The sequence below is a fragment of the Rhamphochromis longiceps genome, linkage group LG12, assembly GCF_057381845.1.
Source record: "Rhamphochromis longiceps isolate RC_006_pf linkage group LG12, R_longiceps_female_GT1.1, whole genome shotgun sequence".
Taxonomy (NCBI): domain Eukaryota; kingdom Metazoa; phylum Chordata; class Actinopteri; order Cichliformes; family Cichlidae; genus Rhamphochromis; species Rhamphochromis longiceps.
In genome coordinates, this window is record NC_140568.1 from 10,468,113 (window position 1) to 10,488,423 (window position 20,311).

At 42.9% G+C, this 20,311-nt stretch overlaps 1 protein-coding gene across 2 annotated transcripts; it reads left to right on the forward strand.

Annotated features, from left to right (window-relative positions):
- The first annotated feature begins 40 nt into the window (after positions 1 to 40).
- Positions 41 to 19,920, forward strand: LOC146656938 (long-chain-fatty-acid--CoA ligase 1-like). Of its 2 annotated transcripts, none has more exons than XM_085424726.1 (20): positions 41 to 139; positions 12,366 to 12,604; positions 12,698 to 12,812; positions 12,969 to 13,033; positions 13,139 to 13,240; positions 13,737 to 13,836; positions 15,196 to 15,374; positions 15,483 to 15,515; positions 15,707 to 15,758; positions 15,916 to 15,989; positions 16,291 to 16,368; positions 16,458 to 16,592; positions 17,272 to 17,406; positions 17,959 to 18,127; positions 18,214 to 18,302; positions 18,385 to 18,501; positions 18,572 to 18,715; positions 18,804 to 18,905; positions 18,990 to 19,061; positions 19,147 to 19,920. In XM_085424726.1, exons 2-20 carry the CDS (start codon positions 12,368 to 12,370, stop codon positions 19,285 to 19,287), a joined length of 2,139 nt encoding a protein of 712 aa, XP_085280852.1. In that variant the 5' UTR covers positions 41 to 139; positions 12,366 to 12,367; the 3' UTR covers positions 19,288 to 19,920. The 2 variants fall into 2 exon arrangements, with proteins under 2 accessions (XP_085280852.1, XP_085280853.1); XM_085424727.1 differs by lacking the exon at positions 41 to 139 and adding an exon at positions 226 to 418.
- The last annotated feature ends 391 nt before the right edge of the window (positions 19,921 to 20,311 follow it).

Below are 20,311 nucleotides of genomic sequence, written 5' to 3' on the forward strand. Positions count from 1 at the left end.
GTCCTTTATTTTGAAGATTTGGACCGGAAACACAGGTTAATTGCGTTTAGCTGGACTGGTGGGCAAATTTCTGTGGACCTGAGGCAGGATTAAGTGAGGCTCTCAGTCAACGACCGTTTGGAAACCTGCGTTCACTCTGGTAAGTCTCTGTCAGAGTCTCTTTCTTCGGTAGTTTGTATTCAGACGTCTCAGCTCGATAAAGAAGCACAAAGCTAAACTGAGCAGGCTTAGACTGTGAAAAAAGGAAAGAAACAAAGTTTGGCTGCAGCACGCCGAGTTCCCATGCTGCCGAGCTGATAGTTGCAGATTTTGGAGGAATGTGAACAGGAATCAACCTGTTAACTTGTGAAAAGTTTTACGCAAGCAAAGAAAGATTTCTTTGAAAGTGATTCGAGGCAGCAGGAAAAATGTGCATCTGGTAAAAACATTTTTCTTAAACTTTTGTGTACTCCGTTAAAAACAAGCAAAAATGAAACTTATGTACGTAAATCAAGTTGCATTTAAATACTGAACACCTGTGTTTTTTTTTTTGCATGGGTTAAATATTAATAACTGAATATAGCATATAAGCTGTGAGCTGATTGGGAGTTTGTTTGAATGTATTGTGGATGTGAGAACAAGATAATCTTCTCCCATAAAAATTCACCAGCAGTTTACTCTTAATGCATTCCCAACATAGTTCAGATACACAGGTTATGTGAAATGAAATGGTGACAAACCAGAAAAATAATAATAATCGATTGGCATGGCCTTTTGTCGACTGAAAATGAAACCAGGGCTGTTCTGAGTGATTCCTTCCACCCAGTAATGAAAAGCTTCTCCCAATCGGCGTGGTTTCTTTTTCATTCATAAGGGGGTCACTGAATGCTTTTGAGTACGCATGTGATTACAGTCACATGCTCTGACCTTTGCAAATCACTAGATCGCAACTGAAGTCAACACCCGTTGGACCCAGGTGTTGGTGTTCACCACCACTATTATCAAAACACCAGTTGAAGGAAAGTGTCCCTCAAGTACACTTTCAAATACTTAGAGAATCAGTGCCGAGGAGCATGGAGGTCCAACTCCTTAATAAGATGCTTTATGCTGTTTTTCTTCTTTAATTTTCACTTTATAGCTTACTTAAAGCACCAAATATATTATTGATACTCACTTGACAGTTTTTGGGGTTGGTGCGGCGGTTAGCACTAACAAGGTCTTGGTTTCAAGTCAACCCTCAGTCTTGCTCCAAACAGTCCAGACAGGTGTATGTCAGCTTACTTGGTTACTAAGTCACCTGTATGCGTGAACGGTTTTCTGTCTCTGAATTAGCCTTGCAGTAGATTGACAGTCTCTCCAGGGTGTGTCCTGCCCCCTGCCCTGTGACAGCCAGGAAAGACTCCAGTCCCATCTGCAGCCCAGAATTGGATAAGTGGAAGATGTTGGCATGTTATGTTTTGTGTTTAAATTAATTAACATATTTCCAGCATGATGGTAAAACAAAAACTGAAACTAAATCAACACATCATTCAGTCATTAACATAAGATTTTAAAGTCGCACACGTGGAACCCTTTCTCATTTATTGGGGGAAACATGGCACTGTTTATCTGTGCGTTTCAGTGGTGGTAGGATAATGTTCTAAAGACGTGCATGTTCTTTTTCCTGTACCATCAGTTAATGATTCCAGATGTTTTCAACATTGTATTCCCCAAATCCAGTCTTACTGCCACAACTGTGATTTTTTTTTTTTTTTTATTTATTTTTTTATTTTTTTATTTATTTTTATTTTTCCCCCCCTCACACTGAAAAATGTGAAGCTCCTCTAAGGAATATAAAAATAGTTTTTATAATTTTTCATCAATGGACTCAATGATCAGCACAACCTGAAAGCGACTTCCTGGTATATTAAGAGTGCTGTGATTTCCACAAAGCAAACATTATATCACATTTTACATCTGTTTACTATCAGAAGCCTATCCCAGCAGCACCCACTGGGTAAGAGGCAGGAAAGGTCATCTGCCTGTCAGAGAAACCTCTCAAATGCAATCGCATGAAAAAAAAAAATGACGCGCTTGCTAACTTTAGAGTCTAGATTGAAGTGGAACTCGCAGAAGGAAAAGTCAATTGTCGTTGAAGACACTGCTGTAATCAAGCACAGGTCACCTGTCAGAGATGAGGAAGCCTGAATGAGTCCGCAGGAAGTGCCATATTCTTTAGAACAAGAGCACTCAATAAAGACGCTGCTTACATTTGCATAAATCAATTTAGTACAGACACTTTTATTTTTTTAAGTAGTTTCTTTGTCCTTGCATTCTGCATGCCACTTTACATGAACCTTTTTGCTTTATTTTATCTACATGATCTGTATTAAAAGGCCAGTGTTGGGGATAACGTGTATATATGTAGAGGGTTTGTTTTGCTGCTAAACTTGCCCAAACTTTACAGGCTATATGTGGAAAATGTAAGTGAGGTACAGAGAAAAGGGGGCTGCTGTGAATTTTGTCTGTGGTCCAAGTTGAGGATAATTACAGTTGGAGTGAGTTTCAGCCCTAATTGTAGGTTTTCTGCCATTTTTGTTGTGTAAAATCACAGCCGCTGTTCATTTCCACACGTTACATCTGCTTTTGTTTTAAATCATACTTCTAATACTTGCGTGTTGAGATATTCGGAGGCAACGTGTTTGGAGTTGTCCATATGGCCTCCTGCCATCTGTTTTGTGTGTATTTGACAGTTACAGTGTTGAATGTGTCACCTGACGTTTGTAGTCAACCATTAAGAATGAACAAATACACCGGCTCAGTCAGACGTGAGCTTTGACAGCATGTTGACGTTTGAACCTGGCGCTGCTTAGTTACCTGAAACCAGAAACGTCTGCAAAAGAATGCACAACTGTAGCTTTGTTTTCGAGAATCTCCGCTTGGGTTTAAGTGAATTCGAGACCCTGGGAGACTCCTGACCGCCTTGAGGAAAGTGGTGTTTTCTGCATCCCGGATGTGTGGTCTTTCTCGCTTCCTGCTACAAGAGAAACGTCATTGGGATCGAGCGTGCATGTGTCTGTGTTCCTCACGCTTTGTTTAGGAATCACAGCCAGAAAACACCCGTGTGTTTCATTCTTTCTCCCCCCCCCCACCCCACGCTTGCCTCACGTGTCCATCTTGCAGTCCTCTCTCTTCGGGTCCCCTCCAACCAGAACTCTCTCCTCCCTGGGCACATGGAGCGTGTGCAGACTACACCGGTCTTCTGGTGCTGGCACAAAATGCTGTGGCCTGTCTCCCAGCTATAAAAACCTTCCCCCTCTTGCTTTGTGCCACCTCCTGTAGTTTTCTGGGTCAGGGGGGAGCATTCCCCAGCATTGCTCCCGTCACCACAGAAAAGTTCTTAAAGCTACTATACAGAGCTCTTTTTATATTCTGTGTGATGCACAGAGCCAAATCGTTATCCGATGTTTCATGTGACAACACGAACGAGGAAAGGAGACGGCAGCTTAAGCATCTCAAGCATTTCTGCCTGCTTGTCTAATGCAGAGGAAACTGTGCATGTGTGTTAAATAAGTCTTTGGCTGCTCTATAAAATCATTTACAGCCACCACAACCGATCTGAACAGCAGCAAATTCAATTCCACTCTTTCAAGCTCTTTGTTTATACTTGCGAGCTTTACTTAACTGTGCCGGTGATGTTGCCAAAATACATTCATGAATCCCGACAGCTTACGGCTGCTTCCTACAACACTGAAAGCATATTAAAAGCTTGTGATAAAGCCAGGTTTTGCAGTAGTTCACCTGAACTCTAAAAACCACTCTTCCATACGCTTACATTTCCGCCCTTTTGCCAAGAGTAAGACTTTTACTGTTGTTAACAAATAAATTGTACAGATAAAAGTTTTGCTGGGATTTTGTGGGGATGGTGCAGTGGAGGGACGGCACAGCAAGAAGATCCTGGGTCTGAAATTAGTCTGTCACCTTTCTCTGCGGACTTTCTGTGTTCTTCCTGTGTCAGCTTTAATGATGGATGATTACTTAGTTTTTTCCCACAGCCCACAATGTATGGCGTTAGGTTAACTGATGATTATAAACTGGCTGTAGGTGTGAATCTGGGTGTCAATGTGTGTTAGTGGTGTGAGCAACCTGTCCAGGCTCTCCTGCGCAACATTGAATTGGATAAACAGAAGAAAATAGATGCATGTTATTTGGTTTTCTTGGTAAAACATGGACTTTGATTATTCAATTTTTATTTTATTTTTTTTTAAACTTGTGATCCTCTTTATTACTTTTATTTCATCCCAGGACCCACATGTGTTACTGGAGTCAAAATTTATGCACAAATTTGACTTGCAAAGAAAGCACACCAGGAAATGCATCTACAAAAAAACTCCTGGAGGAAAAACGACACAATTTTCATCACAGAAGTTTAATTGAGGCTCAGTTGTGTTTGAGAGCATCTTGCTGAAGTCAGTGGGAAGCTCTTCCAGTTTCACTGTGTTCAGGGAAAAGCTTTTGGTCTTACATCACGTTGCTTCAAGCCCGATCGCCTCTCTGCAAGTTGTTTCTTTGTTGCTGCTGATTTAGAGACTCCAGTAGGGTGTCATCTGGAAACCTAATGTTACAGCTGCAGTGCAGCATAAAACACACTGCCCCGGAGAGTGCTGGTGCTCATTCTAGACCTGCAGTCGTGGCTGCATAGTCCAGATGTTTGTCTGGCCCAGCTCCGCAGTCAGGTGCTGTAGGATGTTGGAGGGCTGAGCTATATTAGGTGATAGCAGCAACAATGAAATGTTTTCAGACTGTGCAGGGCACGCTGCGCTGTCCCACGGCTCATGCAGACTTGGGTCCTATTGCAGTGTTCAGCCTCTGAAAATGTTACAAGTCAGTACAGGGTCTATTCTTCTTCTCTTCTTATCCTCTGATCTCAGCAGTGACATGAATCTTTAGCAGTGTCTGCTGTGGCTCCTAGATCTTTCAAGCTTACAATAATTCATAACCCCACCATGCCGTTTTAATTTTTTTTTTTTTTTTTTTTTTACCACCTGCCCGGGAACATTTTCCCATGACACCCCATTAGTTTGATGGCAGTTGAAATGTTTGACGGTTATAAAGGAACATTGACGAGGTTGTAATTATTGACTACATGCCAGATTTGACTCAAAACCGGTTTTTGGTTGTTTTTTTGGGGGGGTTATGTCTGTAATTTCAACATGCTGCGTTCCACTCATGTGTTTGTCATACTTCTGTTAGTGAATAGCTCTTGGTTATGTCTCCACTTGTGAGCGAGAGTAAACATGCACGGACATGGCGACATGCCTGTCGTCTCCACTTGAACCTTTTTTTTTTTTTTTGTGTGTGTTGCATTTTGGCATATACTCCACATACGGATGCCTTTACTTACACCAAATATAGTTTCGATCCGCTGTTACTGTTCAAACATCACAGCACTTACTGTATGAACTGTGTGCACGTCTGTCACGAGTGCCCTGCTGCGATAGCAGCTCTCCGAATGACAATGTAGCCAAAAGCGCACTCTCCCTGCAGGAACTGGCACAGAATGAAGGTGCGTTTGTTTTCCTTCAGTATATTTTCACATGTGTTTGCCATTCCTTTTGTCTCCTGTCTTCTTGGGAGTAAGAGCTGGAAGCACAATGGTTCTTGTCTGGGACTTGACAATAGCCATAATGAATGGGAGTGAGAGAGAAGGGAGGGCCAGGGAGAGAGAAAGACAGAAAGGGGCCACAGGAAGCTCTCTTCACACCACACTGTCATTTTTTTCTTTTTTTTTGATGTCACGTTTCATAAAGCCCTTTGTTTTCAATTTATTTACCTAGTGAAAGGACTCGAGGGGCTCACCAGCTGCTCTGTGACTTCAGCAGGTGTAAAGAGGGAAGTGAACAGCTTTAGTTCACATAAATTGATGCTTAAAGCAGATTAGAAATCCTCCTGAGGACGAGTGTGGCATTGCTTTGCCCGTGCAGGCTAGGGAAGCGGCGCAGCATCAGCTCCGGTTAAACAGGAGGGAAGGGGAAGCTACCCTCTCCAATTGGGCACTGGGGGAGAAAATGGGTGAGAGGTTGAGGAGCGTTCAGGGAGGGGGGAGCAAATGTGGGAAAGGGGAGGTTTATTCAGAGAGGTGAATTCCTTGTGCGGTAGAAGATGAAGTGGTTTGCTTGAGGGGATGAAATTAGCAGTTTCAGGGAGAAGTCTGGTCTTGCACTTTGGTGTGTGTGTGTGTGTGTGTGTGTGTGTGTGTGTGTGTGTGTGTCATTTTCCCCTCCCCGTGTCTCCCTGATTCATTCAGTTCTGATATGAACAATGAAGTCTTTGGCAGAGAACCATTAGGGGTGGACCCAGCCGGTCCTCCCTCCTCACCCCATCTCGCCACCAGCCCCCGTTGCTACTGTACACACCCTGAGTCTCTCTTTCTCTCTGGCGAATGAAAGGGTGGCAGAACATGACTGAGAGTAACCTCGGTGCCTGTTTCTTTTAAGCCAATCGTTATTACTTCCTGGTGTCTCTCTACCACCCCCCACCCCCACCACTCTCTCTCCTGTATAGACCCAGAGTCTTTTCTTCTCTTCTCTCTCTCAGCTGTGCCAAACCTGTGGTCCGCTGTGGCTGGGCCTTTTAAACCGGGCTCTTCAGGCTGGATTATTGTGTTTCAGAAGTGGAATGATATATTTTTTTCTTTCTTTCGTATTTTTTTTTTTTTTCTTTAGTATGTGGATAAACAGGGTGTAGGGGGACAGATATGTAAACATCCACTAGAGTTGTCAGGATACTAGACTTGATACTCACACCCAGGAAAAAAACTCGATTTATTCAATTAATTTTTCCCTAAATAAATATTCAATATTAAGTATAAAGGTTAAGTATAGAGATTTTATCCATTTTTAAAATTACTTAGATAATTTCATTACAAATTGTGAAGGTAATAAATACACACACACACACACACACACACACACACACCTAAGTAACTGAATTATTGTAGAAGAAGAGCATTACGGAAAACTAATATGAGGAGTATAAATGATCTTTGGATAAAGTGTAATATTAGTTATGCTAAAACAAAGATATTGTGAAGCGGACTGAACCGATCACTGCCTGCGTTTTAAAATGACGTCACAGCTACCACAAAATATGAAACACATTTTACTAAATTATTGTAAAGGTAGTTTAAAGTTAAAATTTATCATCTTGTCCACATTTGCCTGCAGCCTCCAGAGATGGGCAGTAACGCGTTACTGTAATCTGATTACTCTTTTAAAGTAACGAGTAAAGTAAGGGATTACTATCGCAAAAACGGTAATTAGATTACTGTTACTTTCCTGTAGGAACGCTGCGTTACTAAAATCGTGATTTGATTTTTTTTGATTTTTTTATTTTTTTTTATTTTTTTGTGTCTCATGACAGTGACGTAAGCGAGTGCGACATTCGTGACAAAAGGTGTGTGTGTGTGTGTGTGTGTGTGTGTGTGTGCAGATCAACAATGGATTATATATCGAGTGGGGAGAGAGAATGACCGTGCAGCGTTTAAAGCGTGGAAGTACTGACCTTACTTTGAGTTTGATTCCATAAAAAGTGACAAAAACATTAGTGTCCGTTGTGCGTGGGAAGAAACCTTCTTTTTACAGTGGGAACCCCCCCCCCCCCCCCCCCCCCCCCAAAACAAGCACCGAGTGCGCAAAGAGGTAATGGGAAATTCACAGAGAAACTCACGGATTCTTCCACTGACCGCTGCGGCACACCTGCACCAGGGCAAACCTCCACCTACCGTACTCCTGCTTTACAGGTGAAAATAGAGCAACAGGACCGCTAGTCTTTGACTTTATTTATTTTCTGCTGTATTTTAACTTGCATCTATTTGAAAGACTGAATGTAAACACAAAAAATATTTTATTTTATGTGCTGGAATGTGCAGAAAATAGGTTTAAATGTTAAGCTAATTTCTTGAAGTCAGAGAATGGTTCATATAAATTAATTTTTACTTGATGCATAAAGTTAAAAGATTAAAACTGATAAAACAAGTTTAAAAAAAAGACTTTTCCATTTGATTACATTTTGTATGATGGATTATGCAGAAAAAGTAGAATTGGGCTGAAAGATCTATCGCTTTATCACCTATTCAGGTTGTAAATTGTTTTTAAAAAGTAAGTAATTAATTACTTTTGAAAATAAGTAATCAGTAAAGTAACGGGATTACTGTTGGGGGGGAAGTAATTAGTTACTGATTACTTTTTTCAAGTAACTTGACCAACACTGGCAGCCTCTCTTGTACAGCGTTCCCACTGCATCCCTTTACCATGTCTTCTGTCTGATTCGGCTGCTCTGCTCTGGATTTCGCTCTGTATTTGCTCGGATTAGTTCTCCACACTGGACTCTGTTTGGTTCAGCTACCCTTCCCCCGCTGCTCTGCACAGCCAGAAACCCACCTGGTTGTCCATTTGTCCGTAATCTGCTCTGCTCAGTATTCAATCTGCAATTTGTTCAGCCTGCAACAATGATTCATATTTATCTAACTGCAGACTGCTAGCTGCTACGTTAATGATAACAGGTGGCTAATGGTAATTTCTAGTCATTTCTGATAGCGAAACAGCTAATGTTAACATTGTTGAAACAGTAGCTTTACCGACCTCTGAAATTCCTCCTAAAATGTTGTTCAGTGTTGCAAACCTGAACTGCTTCAGCGGTTAGTGAGAGGAGCTGTGTCTCTCGGTCTGACTGCACATGTGCTGTGAAGTTGTTTTAGCCACGGAGGGCAAAGTCGGCACTGTTTACATTGGTACTGTTGCAAATGAGAAGGATGCATCTGCAGTTAAATAACTTGTAGGTAAATGAATGTATTCATTCCTTGTATTGCATTCTTCCCATATAAAGCATAGGGACGCAGAGCTAGATCTGGCTTTTGTTTTTACTAGAGGTGGGAATCCCTAAACACCCCATGATATGATACTGTCTCAAAATGGACGATAAGATATTGTTGAAATTTTAAAGATTTTGCTATATGCATTGCAATAACATAAACCTAGCACAAAAATTAAGGAAATTTGTGTTTTCGTAATTTCTTTGTTGTAACCATGCTCCTTTACAATAAATCCTATACCCTTGGAAAGCCTGTTTATTTCCCTGAAATGGTGCCACGTTTGTAAGGAAAATGTGTTTGGGGGTTGAGCAGCAGAGTTGACTATGTGGTTTGCGCCCATGAAAATTTGCTAAATCTTCTTTGCCAAACGGCTTATTGTCCTATTCAGGCTTGTTTGATGCCTTCTTATTTGATTGGATGATGAAAGTCTGAAGAGCATGTAGAAGACTCATACACACTCAGAATAACCTGGCACCACCACCTCATGCTGGTCACCAGCTTGGTCACATACTCATGTGGGACAGCATCCTATTCTTAAACCAGTGTTTGTCACAAGTTAACCAGTGTGATTGTGTTGGTCAGTCTGGCACGAACAGCGGACCCACGCTGATCCCAAATGTGTTCAGTGGGGTTGAGATCAGGACTGCAGGCAGCCCTTCCAAATTCTGGAGGTAGTCTCTGATAAACCATCTTAGAAGATGTCGTTATCATCTTGTCAGGTTGGACAAAGAGTGTGGAGATATGGGAATGCCACTAGTTGCAGAATCTCATCCTCATTTCTCTGCATTGAGATTGCCTCCAATGATGATAAGCCTTGCTTAGTTTTTTTTTCCAAGTGAGGCAGATGCCACCCCACACCATCACACTGCCTCCACCAAAAGCTGTTACGGTATCGGTGCAGCAATCGGAATAGTGTTCTCTGTGTCATATCTGCACTTTGGACCTATGATCCGTATGGCATAGGCAGAATCTGGACTCATCACTGAACAGAACGTTCCTCCACATGTTGCCGTCACCAGCGCAAACTGGCCTGATGGTGAGGGGCTGTCATGGCGAGGGGCTGTCATGGCAGGCCTTCTGGCAGCCCTATGAGACCAGAGATTGTCTGTGTGCAGTTTGTTCCAGATTGTGTGGGTAGTGAGCCGTCGGCCATATTGTCCTGCAAACCTCGACTGCAAATCTGTAGAAGACTGCCCTCAGTTCCTAAGTGCTGACAGGGTGAGGAAACGCTCTTGTTGTGTTATCTTCTCTTAGGACGCCCACTTCCTAGCCTGAATCTGACATCCCTTATATGGAACTTGGCCTTCAATTTGGAGATGGTGCTAGGGCTCACGCCAAATAATGCAGTTTAAGATATAAAAAGGAACTGTGTTTAGAAAACATTGTAACTTTTATAAATCCCCCATAAAACTAACCACACATATGAGCACTATTTAGGGATTGGACTCATGTGCTATTTCCCGTTTAGTGAATCTGGCCCCAAAACTGGTCGTGAGCGTACAACAACTTCAAGCTCTAGACAACTATTTATCCACCACGAGTTGCAATCAATCACAAATGTGATGAATTTCAGTACAGTCCCCAGGTAGCCACTGAGGTTTTTGTAGATGTTGGAGGCTGCTGTCCTATTTTTACTTGTCACTCAGCTATTAGTTTGCTCTGAATTACGAGATGGTGTTCTCGAGCTAAGTGCGTCCAGTGTGCATCAGATTGGCCCACAGACTTGTAGTAGTCTGAGTATTTTATAAAATATCGATACAATATTGCCTCGCAAAATATTGCAATACTATGCAATATTGATGGGGTATTTTTCTACCTCTAGTTTGAACAGATAAACGGATAAAGTTCAAAGTCCAGGTCAATACAGAAAATTCCTGTTATTGCATCTACATTCGCAAAAATTAGTCAGCATAGATAAAGATGTGCTTACAGTTCTCCATCACACCAAGAGCTTCAGAAGCATGACTAGTCTCACATGCAACTGGCACGTCTTGTCAGTGCACCACCTGAAGATTTTTCCATATTTGCTGGGCTGTAATTGCACCACAAATGAGCTGTATAAATTCAGAGTGCAGCAGGCTTTTAAAAAGGGCCATTTTTGAATTCATCTGCAGTGCTGCTGCACATCGCCATCATCACACTGATCATTCTTGATGATGTGACCCAAATCTCTTATTAAATCCAGCACGCTGTTTGCCAAATGGAGTGAAGGGAAAATGTTTGCCTCTTTCTTGGTTAAAGTGATTTTGAAAGCCCTGAAAAGTCTACGGGGACACGTGGAGTTTAGCACAAAGTGCCACCCGACCATGAACTGAGCCTCCAACCACGTTGGTTTTGCAATCATAAGAATGTATTTAGAATTACAGCATTAAAGTAAATAAAAGGGAATAATAAGGAAGGAAGCAAACTGACCTCAGGGTGTTCAAGGACAAAAACAATAAAACAAACCCCCCCCACTCTTGATAGAAAGCAAGAAATACCCCACTAAGCTCTAAGTTGGAATGAAAGTACAACACCTAAGCTCCCTGGCTGGCCACAAAACAGGAGAAAATGTGCATAAATTGCAGAAAGCCCTTAAAAAGCTTCCACTAACATGCAAAGACACAAAGGCCCCACGAGTTTGCCTCTTTCAGCTCCCAAGATCACTGTAGTGCTGTGTTTTTTGGTGTTTTTTTGTGCTTAATCCAGCAACCACACATCTCAGGGCTCACCAGCCAAACAGCATGGAGGTCTTGCTGCTGGAGCGACATGTGTAGTTTCACAAATGAGCAGAATAGAATAGAATAGCCTTTTATTGTCATTTCACATGTAAAACGAAATCGTGGATGATCAGCGTGTTGTTCAGGTGTGGAAGACCTGGAGCAGAGGGTGAGGGAGAGAGCAGCTCTCATTCTGGAAGAGGCCAAAAGGTCAGTGAACATGGCGGCGATCATGACTATTATCTTTTTTTCGTTTTCTTTTTTTAGAGGTGAATTCAGTCTCATACTGCACTGTAAAAAAGAGCACACTCTGAGCAGACACTGGAAGCCAGGTAATCTTTGGAGCCATAAATCAAACAAATTGGGAAAAAATCTGGTCTGTGAGGAAGAAAATGAGGTGCTAACTTTGGCCTTGGGATTTTTAAATTCCTTTTTTTTTTTTTTTTTTTTTAATTGTTTTTGCAGCTTTATGTAAACAGATTGATCATTAGTAAAAAAAATAATCCCCAGCTCCCAAACAAGGTAGACATTTCTTTTAGTGCTAAACTTCACCGCAACACAGATTAATAAATAAATAAATATATAAATAAAAGTCGTGCAAAGACAACAAAGCTCTGCATCAAATTTATCAGATACACATCAAGTTTAAAAAGAGAAAAAAAGAAGCAGAATGCACACAGAAAACAATAAAAAAAAACCCTTCAGTGTTAGTCTGCTACTCTATATGCTTGTTGTTGTTTTAAAGTAGCAGCAGAGTTAACATCTGTCCCTATGCACCATGTAATTTTCTTCCTTTTGACTGCTTATTTTCCCTTTTCTACATCCTGTCTCCTCAGCTATGCATTTCCAGGAGTGGCTGCGGTCGCTTCGCTCCAGCACAGGACTTAAAGGCTCCGAATCGGAGGACTTGTGGAGTCTTCTGCCGTCTCTGCCTCTCTCCTCCTCCTTCTCCCTGTCGCCCTCCTCTGTGCTCGGTTTAGGAGCCTTGGCCTCCATCACAGCGTACTGGCTGGTGACCCGTCCTCGACCCATGCGCCCTCCCTGCGATCTTAAAGCCCAGTCTGTGGCCGTTAACGTGAGTGAGGGACGGCTGTTGCTGGCTTAGGCGTGTGTTAGTGTGCTCTGCATTGCTGCAGGGCTGTCGGTGACAGGGTGGTGTTTATTGCAGGGAGATCCCAGCTGCAGGCGATCGGCGATCCTCAAAGATGACACTCTGCTGGAGTTTTACTATGACGACACCAGGACAGCCTATGACATGTTCCAGAGGGGCCTGATGATCTCAGGTGATGCGCACATTCACACACACTTCATTAAACACTCTCCTCTTGATGGAGAAGTCGGTATGGAACCGGACAGAGTAGAGGAAAACTGGAAAGTGGATTGATAGCAGAACTATCAGCAGACTTTCTGAGCTGACAGAGCGGTGTTGTGTCCTTCAGGAAGTGGCCCGTGTCTTGGCTTCAGGAAGCCGGGTCAGCCCTACGAGTGGATCTCCTACGCTGAGGTCTGGCATATCGTTACTTCTGTGATTCCTCCCAGTTATCTCAGCACTTCCATGTAATGTGTTTGATCTTTACTGTTTGTTCACTGAGAGCCTCTAATCCTTCAGGTGGCTGAGCAGGCGCAGGTGCTCGGCTCTGGCCTGTTGGCTAAAGGTTGCCAGCCGAATCCGGAGCAGTTTGTTGGGATCTATGCACAAAACAGGCCAGAGGTATGGACCTCCCACTGCTCTGTGGTGTGACAGCTCATCCCACTCTAGTTTGGCTGCCTTTGATCTTAAAAATTTATTAAATAACTCTCATCTCAGCGGAGGTTTTGTGGATGATGATGATTCTACCCTCGGAGCTCAGCATGCCCTTTTAAACACATTTTGAAAATTGAATTTATGATTTCCTTTTTCTTCTTTTTTTTCTTTTTTAATCCATCTATTGTGAAATTGTGTTTGGCTTTATTTATATTGCCAGCACAGTGCTAGTGGTGAATGTGCGTCTCCAGGGCAGCTAATATTGAAGAGTGTCTCATTTTATTTTAATACACTTGTCGGACTGGGCAATTATTGCCGTAGTAAAAGACAATTTTCTGCTCTATTAGAGCCCCTAACCCTCTCATTTGACCGATCTACACCTTGAGTGTTGTTTATGTTGTATATGGGTTTATAAATGACTTCAGTGTAACAGTGCTGCTTTGTCTCCCTCTGCTGGTTAAAGTGGATCATCTCAGAGCTGGCCTGCTACACCTACTCCATGGCAGTGGTGCCTCTCTATGACACACTGGGACTGGAGGCGATGGTGCATATCCTCAACCTTGGTGAGAAAAGCTTCACATTAAAATACGAAAATGAAAACGTTTCACATGGTGTCAAAGGTGAAGCCTTCATCACATCAGACATACAAACTGCATATGGATATTTTGCCCTTTGAATAAAGAAAATATTGGAGAAGGAAGAAGATCATCGTGTACAGAATATGCTATAAATATCAGAAGTACTACAGGCATAAAAATACCCTTTACTAATAAAAGTCCTGCATTAATCATTGTCACTGTTATTACTGAAAAACTGCATAATTCTACCTCTTATAGGCTTTTAACTAGATTTGAACTCTCAAAGAAGAACTTCCCGAACATTTACAAAATGCTGACACAGTAGATCCTGTTGTTTCGCTTTTTTTTCCCCCCCCTCCTATGTAAATAACTAATAACCAACTAATAACTAAATTAAGCATTTCTATCTAAATGCATAGAAAATATTTCTTCCAGCAGAAGACTGGTACACTGTGGTCACTACAATACTAAGTTAGTCTGTGGGTGGATCGTAAAATTCTGAACCTACAACCTAAATGTAGCAGCAGAAACTGAGACTCTTCAGATTAGGCAGTTTTTTTTCTGATCTTATTTATCAAAGTTTGGTGAGCTCATGGAAACTGCAGCCCTAGTTTTCCTGCTATTGGCTGACAGGAGTAAAATGCAGTGTGGCCTGTTTTAAAGTGGGCTGTGTGAACGTGCAGCACAGCGTGTTCAGAGCATCTCTTCTACATACGTCGGTTGAAATAGGTGGTTATCGGAGTTGCTCCTGGTTTCCTGTCGGCTCAAAGCAGTCTTGCCTCTCACATCAACATTTTCACCCAGAGAACCACTGCTCGCTGGATATTTTCCACTTTTCCAGACCATTTTCTGTAAACCTTAGAGATGTTTGTGTGGGAAAACTCCAGCAGATCAACACTCAGACCAGCCCATCTGGCACCAGCATCCATGCTGCAAAGTCCTTAATGTCTACGTGGCTACAAACACTGAGCTGCTGCCATAGATGCTTGTGTAAATGAGCAGGTGTACCTTATAAAGTGGCTGAGTGTGTATAAAGATTAAACAAAGCTAGGCTACACCTGATCACTTGAAGTAAAAGTAAACCCGCCTGCTCAGTTTTTGCTGTTCCTGAGCAGCAGTATATGCGTGCGAGTTCAAAGAGGTTTGATTTGTTCTGACAGGAGAAATATTTGAATGTGAAAAATGCGATCATCCTGGCTTCATTAGTTCAAAGTGAGACTGTGTTCGGTAGTCCTTTTGAGACGGGCAGAAGAGCCGAGTGGAAAAACCCCACAGATTTCACACTTTGATGAGAACATTTCTTCACAAACTTTCTGTGTAAGTGTGTGCTCGGTGCTTTTTTAGCGGAGATCTCTGTGGTGATCTGTGACCGGGAGGAGAAGGCGGCATCTCTGCTAGAGAACAAGGAGAACGGCACGACTCCGAAGCTGTCCTGCCTCGTTCTCTTTAACGACTTCAGCCAGGCCTTTGTGGAGAGGGCGAAGAGCTGTGAGGTGGAGGTTTTAAAGCTGGAGCAGCTCATGGTGAGTTGGGGTGGGGGGCGTAGCCATTTAAATGTAGCCCCTTTTAATCGACTCATCGTTGCTGATGTGCAAATTGATACGAGCAACTCCTCTTTGTCCACATCTTAGGACATCGGTAGGAGGAACCTCAAAGATCCTGTGGTGAGTTTGTCATCTCTCAGAGCTGCTCACGTAAAAGGCTGATCTCCCCCTTCCTAAACACTGGCATGACAGCTCTGTCGTCGCTCCTGTCCAATAGGATATCATTAACACTCACTCATAAGCAGGGGCTTAAATTAAGAGCGGAGGAAGTCCGTTGTCATGTTCTCATATTTTATTGCTGCCCTCTGTAGCCGCCCCAGCCTCAGGATCTGGCCGTGGTTTGCTTCACCAGTGGAACCACAGGTACCGTCTGATCTCATAAGCCTCTCCGTAATTATCCTTCACTCACATCATTAGAGAAATGCCCTTCAGTGCCCACTAACAACCACTCTTTATGGCACCGCTGCAGTTTCCTTTGCTGCGCAGGGGCACTGCAATAATGTTTTGTTTATTTACCCAGGGAAGCCCAAGGGAGCCATGATCACCCACGGCAACATCGCCTCCAACACTTCCTCTGTCATTAAGATCCTGGAGGTCTGTCTACACTTCCACCTCGTTGTCTAATTGAGAACAGCCTCACAGCTACCGTTGCTTCCCATTTGCTTGTGTCTGCATGTCTCCAAACTGTCCCCCTCCCCGCTGTGTCTAATGGTATGATTAATTGGGTGTTTGATTGCTCCTGTCGCTGCGAGGTACTTTAACTAATTGCCCCTGTATAAAGATTCTGCCATACAACATGTTTGATTGCCTGCGAGGCTTCGCCGTATGCCGCTGCCTCAACCTAATCTGTCCCCTGTGCTTTTTTTGCTCATTTCATTTCTCGTTTTTCTCTCAGGGCTCGTTTGAGATCCAGCAAGACGACGTGTCGATCTCTTACCTGCCGCTTGCCCACATGTTTGAGAGAATGATTCAGGTAGTTGATCCTCTTCTCACAGGCTTTTCTGTCTTTCTTTCCTACTTTTTTTGTGTATGAACCCTAAATTAAATCCGTTTCTATTGCAGGTCTCTATGTTCTGCTACGGGGCCCGAGTAGGATTTTACCAGGGGGACATTTCTCTTCTTATGGATGACATTAAAACTCTGAAGCCTACCTTCTTTCCCGTCGTGCCTCGTTTACTCAATCGCATCTATGACAAGGTCAGCAAACGCATTACCCGCTCCTCATTTTCTTTTACAAGGTGCAAAGTGCAGCAGATCCACCCGTTAGTAAAAATCATGCACCAGTATAGCTCACTGGCATCAGCAGGCAGCCCGGGTGCCGTAAGGCCATTGCATGGGCCTGGGTTTAATCCGTCATGAGGCTATTTTCTGCCTGCCTTCCCACTGTCCTCTCTCCACTGTTGTATTGCAATAAAACTGAAAAGCAAAAAACCCCATAAAATAGACTGATTTAAATCTAGATTGATCTTCCTTTTAAGGTAACGTTCTCGTGCACATCCTCCAGTGTGACTTGCTCTTTTTTTAGATCGCGCCTTGGTGTGGTTAGAAGTCCCGTTAAACCCACAACACTTGCGTGCTCAGTGATGTCAGCACATACCTCAAATTTGCGCAGAGAATTCACCTCAGTTCTGTTTTATTTATATAGCACAATAGATGTCACGTCAAAGCCCTTTTTAGTTTAAGGCAAAGGCCCTACGACAGAAATACTAAGACTGAGCACTTTGCATATGTAACAAGGGGAAAACGCTCCGAACAGGACTTCTGCTGACTTATCTAAAAATAGCCAATCCAATATTTTTTACCTTGTATTAAGAAGGCGGCCATAATCCTGGGTGTGTTTCTGTTTTTTGTACATTCTTGCCAATTTTTTACATAGATCCTGGGTTCGGTGACCTCACCGTTTCGAAGAGCTCTGCTCAACTACGCTGTGAAAAGAAAGCAGGCGGAGCTCAGCAGCGGGGTTGTACGTAACAACAGCCTGTGGGACAAACTGGTGTTCAACAAGATCCAGGTCAGTGGCTGACAGTGTGGATCATATACTGTCTCAGCCTGTTGCTGCTGTTTACATTCATATGTAGGTTACTCATCCATATGCTTGGCTCTGCAGTGGCCTCCTCTGAAATCAGCCCACAGAACATCTTTTCTTCTCTAAACTTCACTATTAAGTGCCATATTTTCTGAAAATCCCTGACTTTGCAGTTGTCCTCGTCTGTGTTTTGTAGCACTTAACACAGTGGTACATGGTAGACAAGCAGCCCTGCAAATAATCAACAAATTTGTATCCAAACTTTACAAGAGAGGCACAACTATTCCAGCAATTGGTGCCAAAATCACCCGGAGCATATTGGCCCTGTGGGAGTGTATTGGAGAAGCACGCGTGCAGGCAAACAAGGACTGAAAGATTTTGGCTTGGTGTGATCAATACAGATGGGAAAATATGACCAAGGTTGAATATGATTTAAAATGGGAATGAGCTCGCATCCACAATATGATTGTGTTTGAACTGCTTTGCATAAATGCTTCACCGTAGGAACTCTTATTTTTTATTTATTTTTTTTTTCAGGAGAGTTTGGGGGGTAATCTGAGGTTTGCATTGACCGCTTCGGCACCGATCTCCCCAGCAGTGCTGTCCTTCCTCAGAGCCACTCTGGGGTGTCTGATATTTGAGGGTTACGGACAGACTGAGTGCACAGCGGGCTGCACGTTCTCTATGCCAGGGGACTGTAGCACAGGTAGGAAACGCTCTTCTACTGTCAGGTGTTCAGGATGGATGCTGTTGTGGTTTCTCCTGTTAACAGCAGGGGTATGTTTGTGTCAGGTCATGTTGGTGCTCCTTTGCCCTGCGCCATGGTGAAGGTGGTGGACATCCCAGAGATGAATTACTATGCCAAGAACGGAGCGGGAGAGGTCAGCCACGCAAAGATATGAACACACTTTTACCTATCAGCGGATGCTGTGTGGTGACTTCTCAATGCTTTGTCCCGTTAAGATTTGTATTCACGGCCCCAGCGTGTTCAGAGGCTACCTGAGGGATCCAGAGAAGACGGCTGAAGCCCTGGACAGAGACGGCTGGCTGCACAGCGGGGACGTGGGCCAGTGGCTTCCAGTAAGATTAGACACACTAACTAGCCTGTATGAGTCAAGTGAGTTTGTGTTACCACACTTGTTTTTGTCAGAATGGGACCCTGCGCATCATTGATAGAAAAAAGCACATCTTCAAGCTGGCACAAGGAGAATACATCGCTCCGGAGAAGATAGAAAACGTCTACATGCGTTGTGTCCCTGTACTCCAGGTGTTTGTGCATGGAGACAGTTTACAGGTACGGCACATTTTAGCTTTCTTATCCAAAGCGAAGTGTTCTCAGAGGCACGGTTCGATGTTTCATTTTGTCTTGCATTTCTTATCAGTCTTATTTAATAGGGATAGTTGTCCCTGACCCAGAGGTGTTTGTTGACTGGGCCAAGGATCGGGGATTTGTGGGGTCCTACGAGGAGCTGTGCCAAAATCCTGTAGGCCTAATTCTGGAATATAACTTTCATCTGATTAAAGTCCTCACAGCAGGATTAAATGGAAACTGGTTCTGTCTTCAACAGGATGTTAAGAAGGCAGTTTTAGAGGACATGAACGCCGTGGGGAGGGAAGCACGGCTGAATTCGTTTGAACAAGTGAGCAAACTCATCGAGGTTCAAACGCACAAGTTACAAAGTGGCTGAACTTAACTGATTTCGATGCTTCACCTTTCTGTCTCAGGTGAAGGACCTTTACCTGCATCCAGAGATGTTTAGTGTCGCCAACGGCCTTCTCACGCCCACCCTGAAAAGCAGGCGCGCAGACATCCGCAGACACTTTCAGGAACAGATTTCAAGCATGTACAGCAAGAAGGCATACTAACTCGACTCAGTAACTCGCAGACGCGACACCTGTGGGTCAGGGGTGTCCAACAAAAGAACAAAAACGGGACCTGGGAGTGAATATCATGCAGTGCCTCATCTCAAACCCTACATTTCGTTATATCTGGAATATTATTTTGTTTTCCAGAAATTTGTCATCCACCTGTGACCACATCTCACTCTTAATTCCAAACAAGGAAATTAAGTGAGTGGATCCATATTTGCCTTCCAGTCATTGTCACTAATGAGATTTTACATGGACATTATCATTGTTTAGTTGCATAGAGGAGAAGCACGGACGATATTAGGAAGAACTGATATTAACGCTGATCCTTTTATTTACACTGCACTGTTGCTTTCCCAAGCAAAGATTTTGAAAGGGATTCTTTATGTGCACTTATGGCATTGGTCCTCCTAGACGTTGCATTAACTGTAGGTTTGTATTTTATGGTTGTTGGGTCTTTGCATCACTGTCACATAAGCTTCTGATGAATGTGTTTCATCTTAGTGACTACTTCAAACCACTGACTTCACCTCAAGTTAAACAATTAATATGAATGAGCGGTGAATGGAGGGGAAAAATGATTTGTAAACAGGAATTTACTAATGCCAGTAAATAAAGATTAGTAATTGACGTGTTTGCATCATTCAGTTCATAAAAACTCAGGCATGTGCAGAAGCACACGCACACAAACTCATGAAGACAACAGCAAAATAGTCACTGGTTGCTTTTCTTGCATTTAGTTTATTGCATGATGATGATGATAATAATGAAGCAGAAAATATCATCCGACGTTATTTAAAAACTTACATAAAACCCAATCTGATCACAAAGTATTCATTTTGGTATATTTAAAAAAAAAATCAACCATGACTATAACTTAAACTTAGAAAAGCACCTTCATTCATCCAGTTATTGGCGTGTAATCAGACAGTCTGCATTGCAGAACACAAAGACGAGCAACCGGCTAAGCATTTCCTTCAGTAATTACACAATAAGCCACAAAAAAAATAAATAGTCAACA

Bases quoted from the DNA above. Each gene is read 5' to 3' on its own strand.
- LOC146656938 (XM_085424726.1), top strand. From the start codon at position 12,368: ATGCATTTCCAGGAGTGGCTGCGGTCGCTTCGCTCCAGCACAGGACTT. The intron at 18,303-18,384 runs GTCAGCCACGCA...TGTCCCGTTAAG, and splicing joins CCAAGAACGGAGCGGGAGAG to ATTTGTATTCACGGCCCCAG. The intron at 19,062-19,146 runs GTGAGCAAACTC...TTTCTGTCTCAG, and splicing joins GGCTGAATTCGTTTGAACAA to GTGAAGGACCTTTACCTGCA.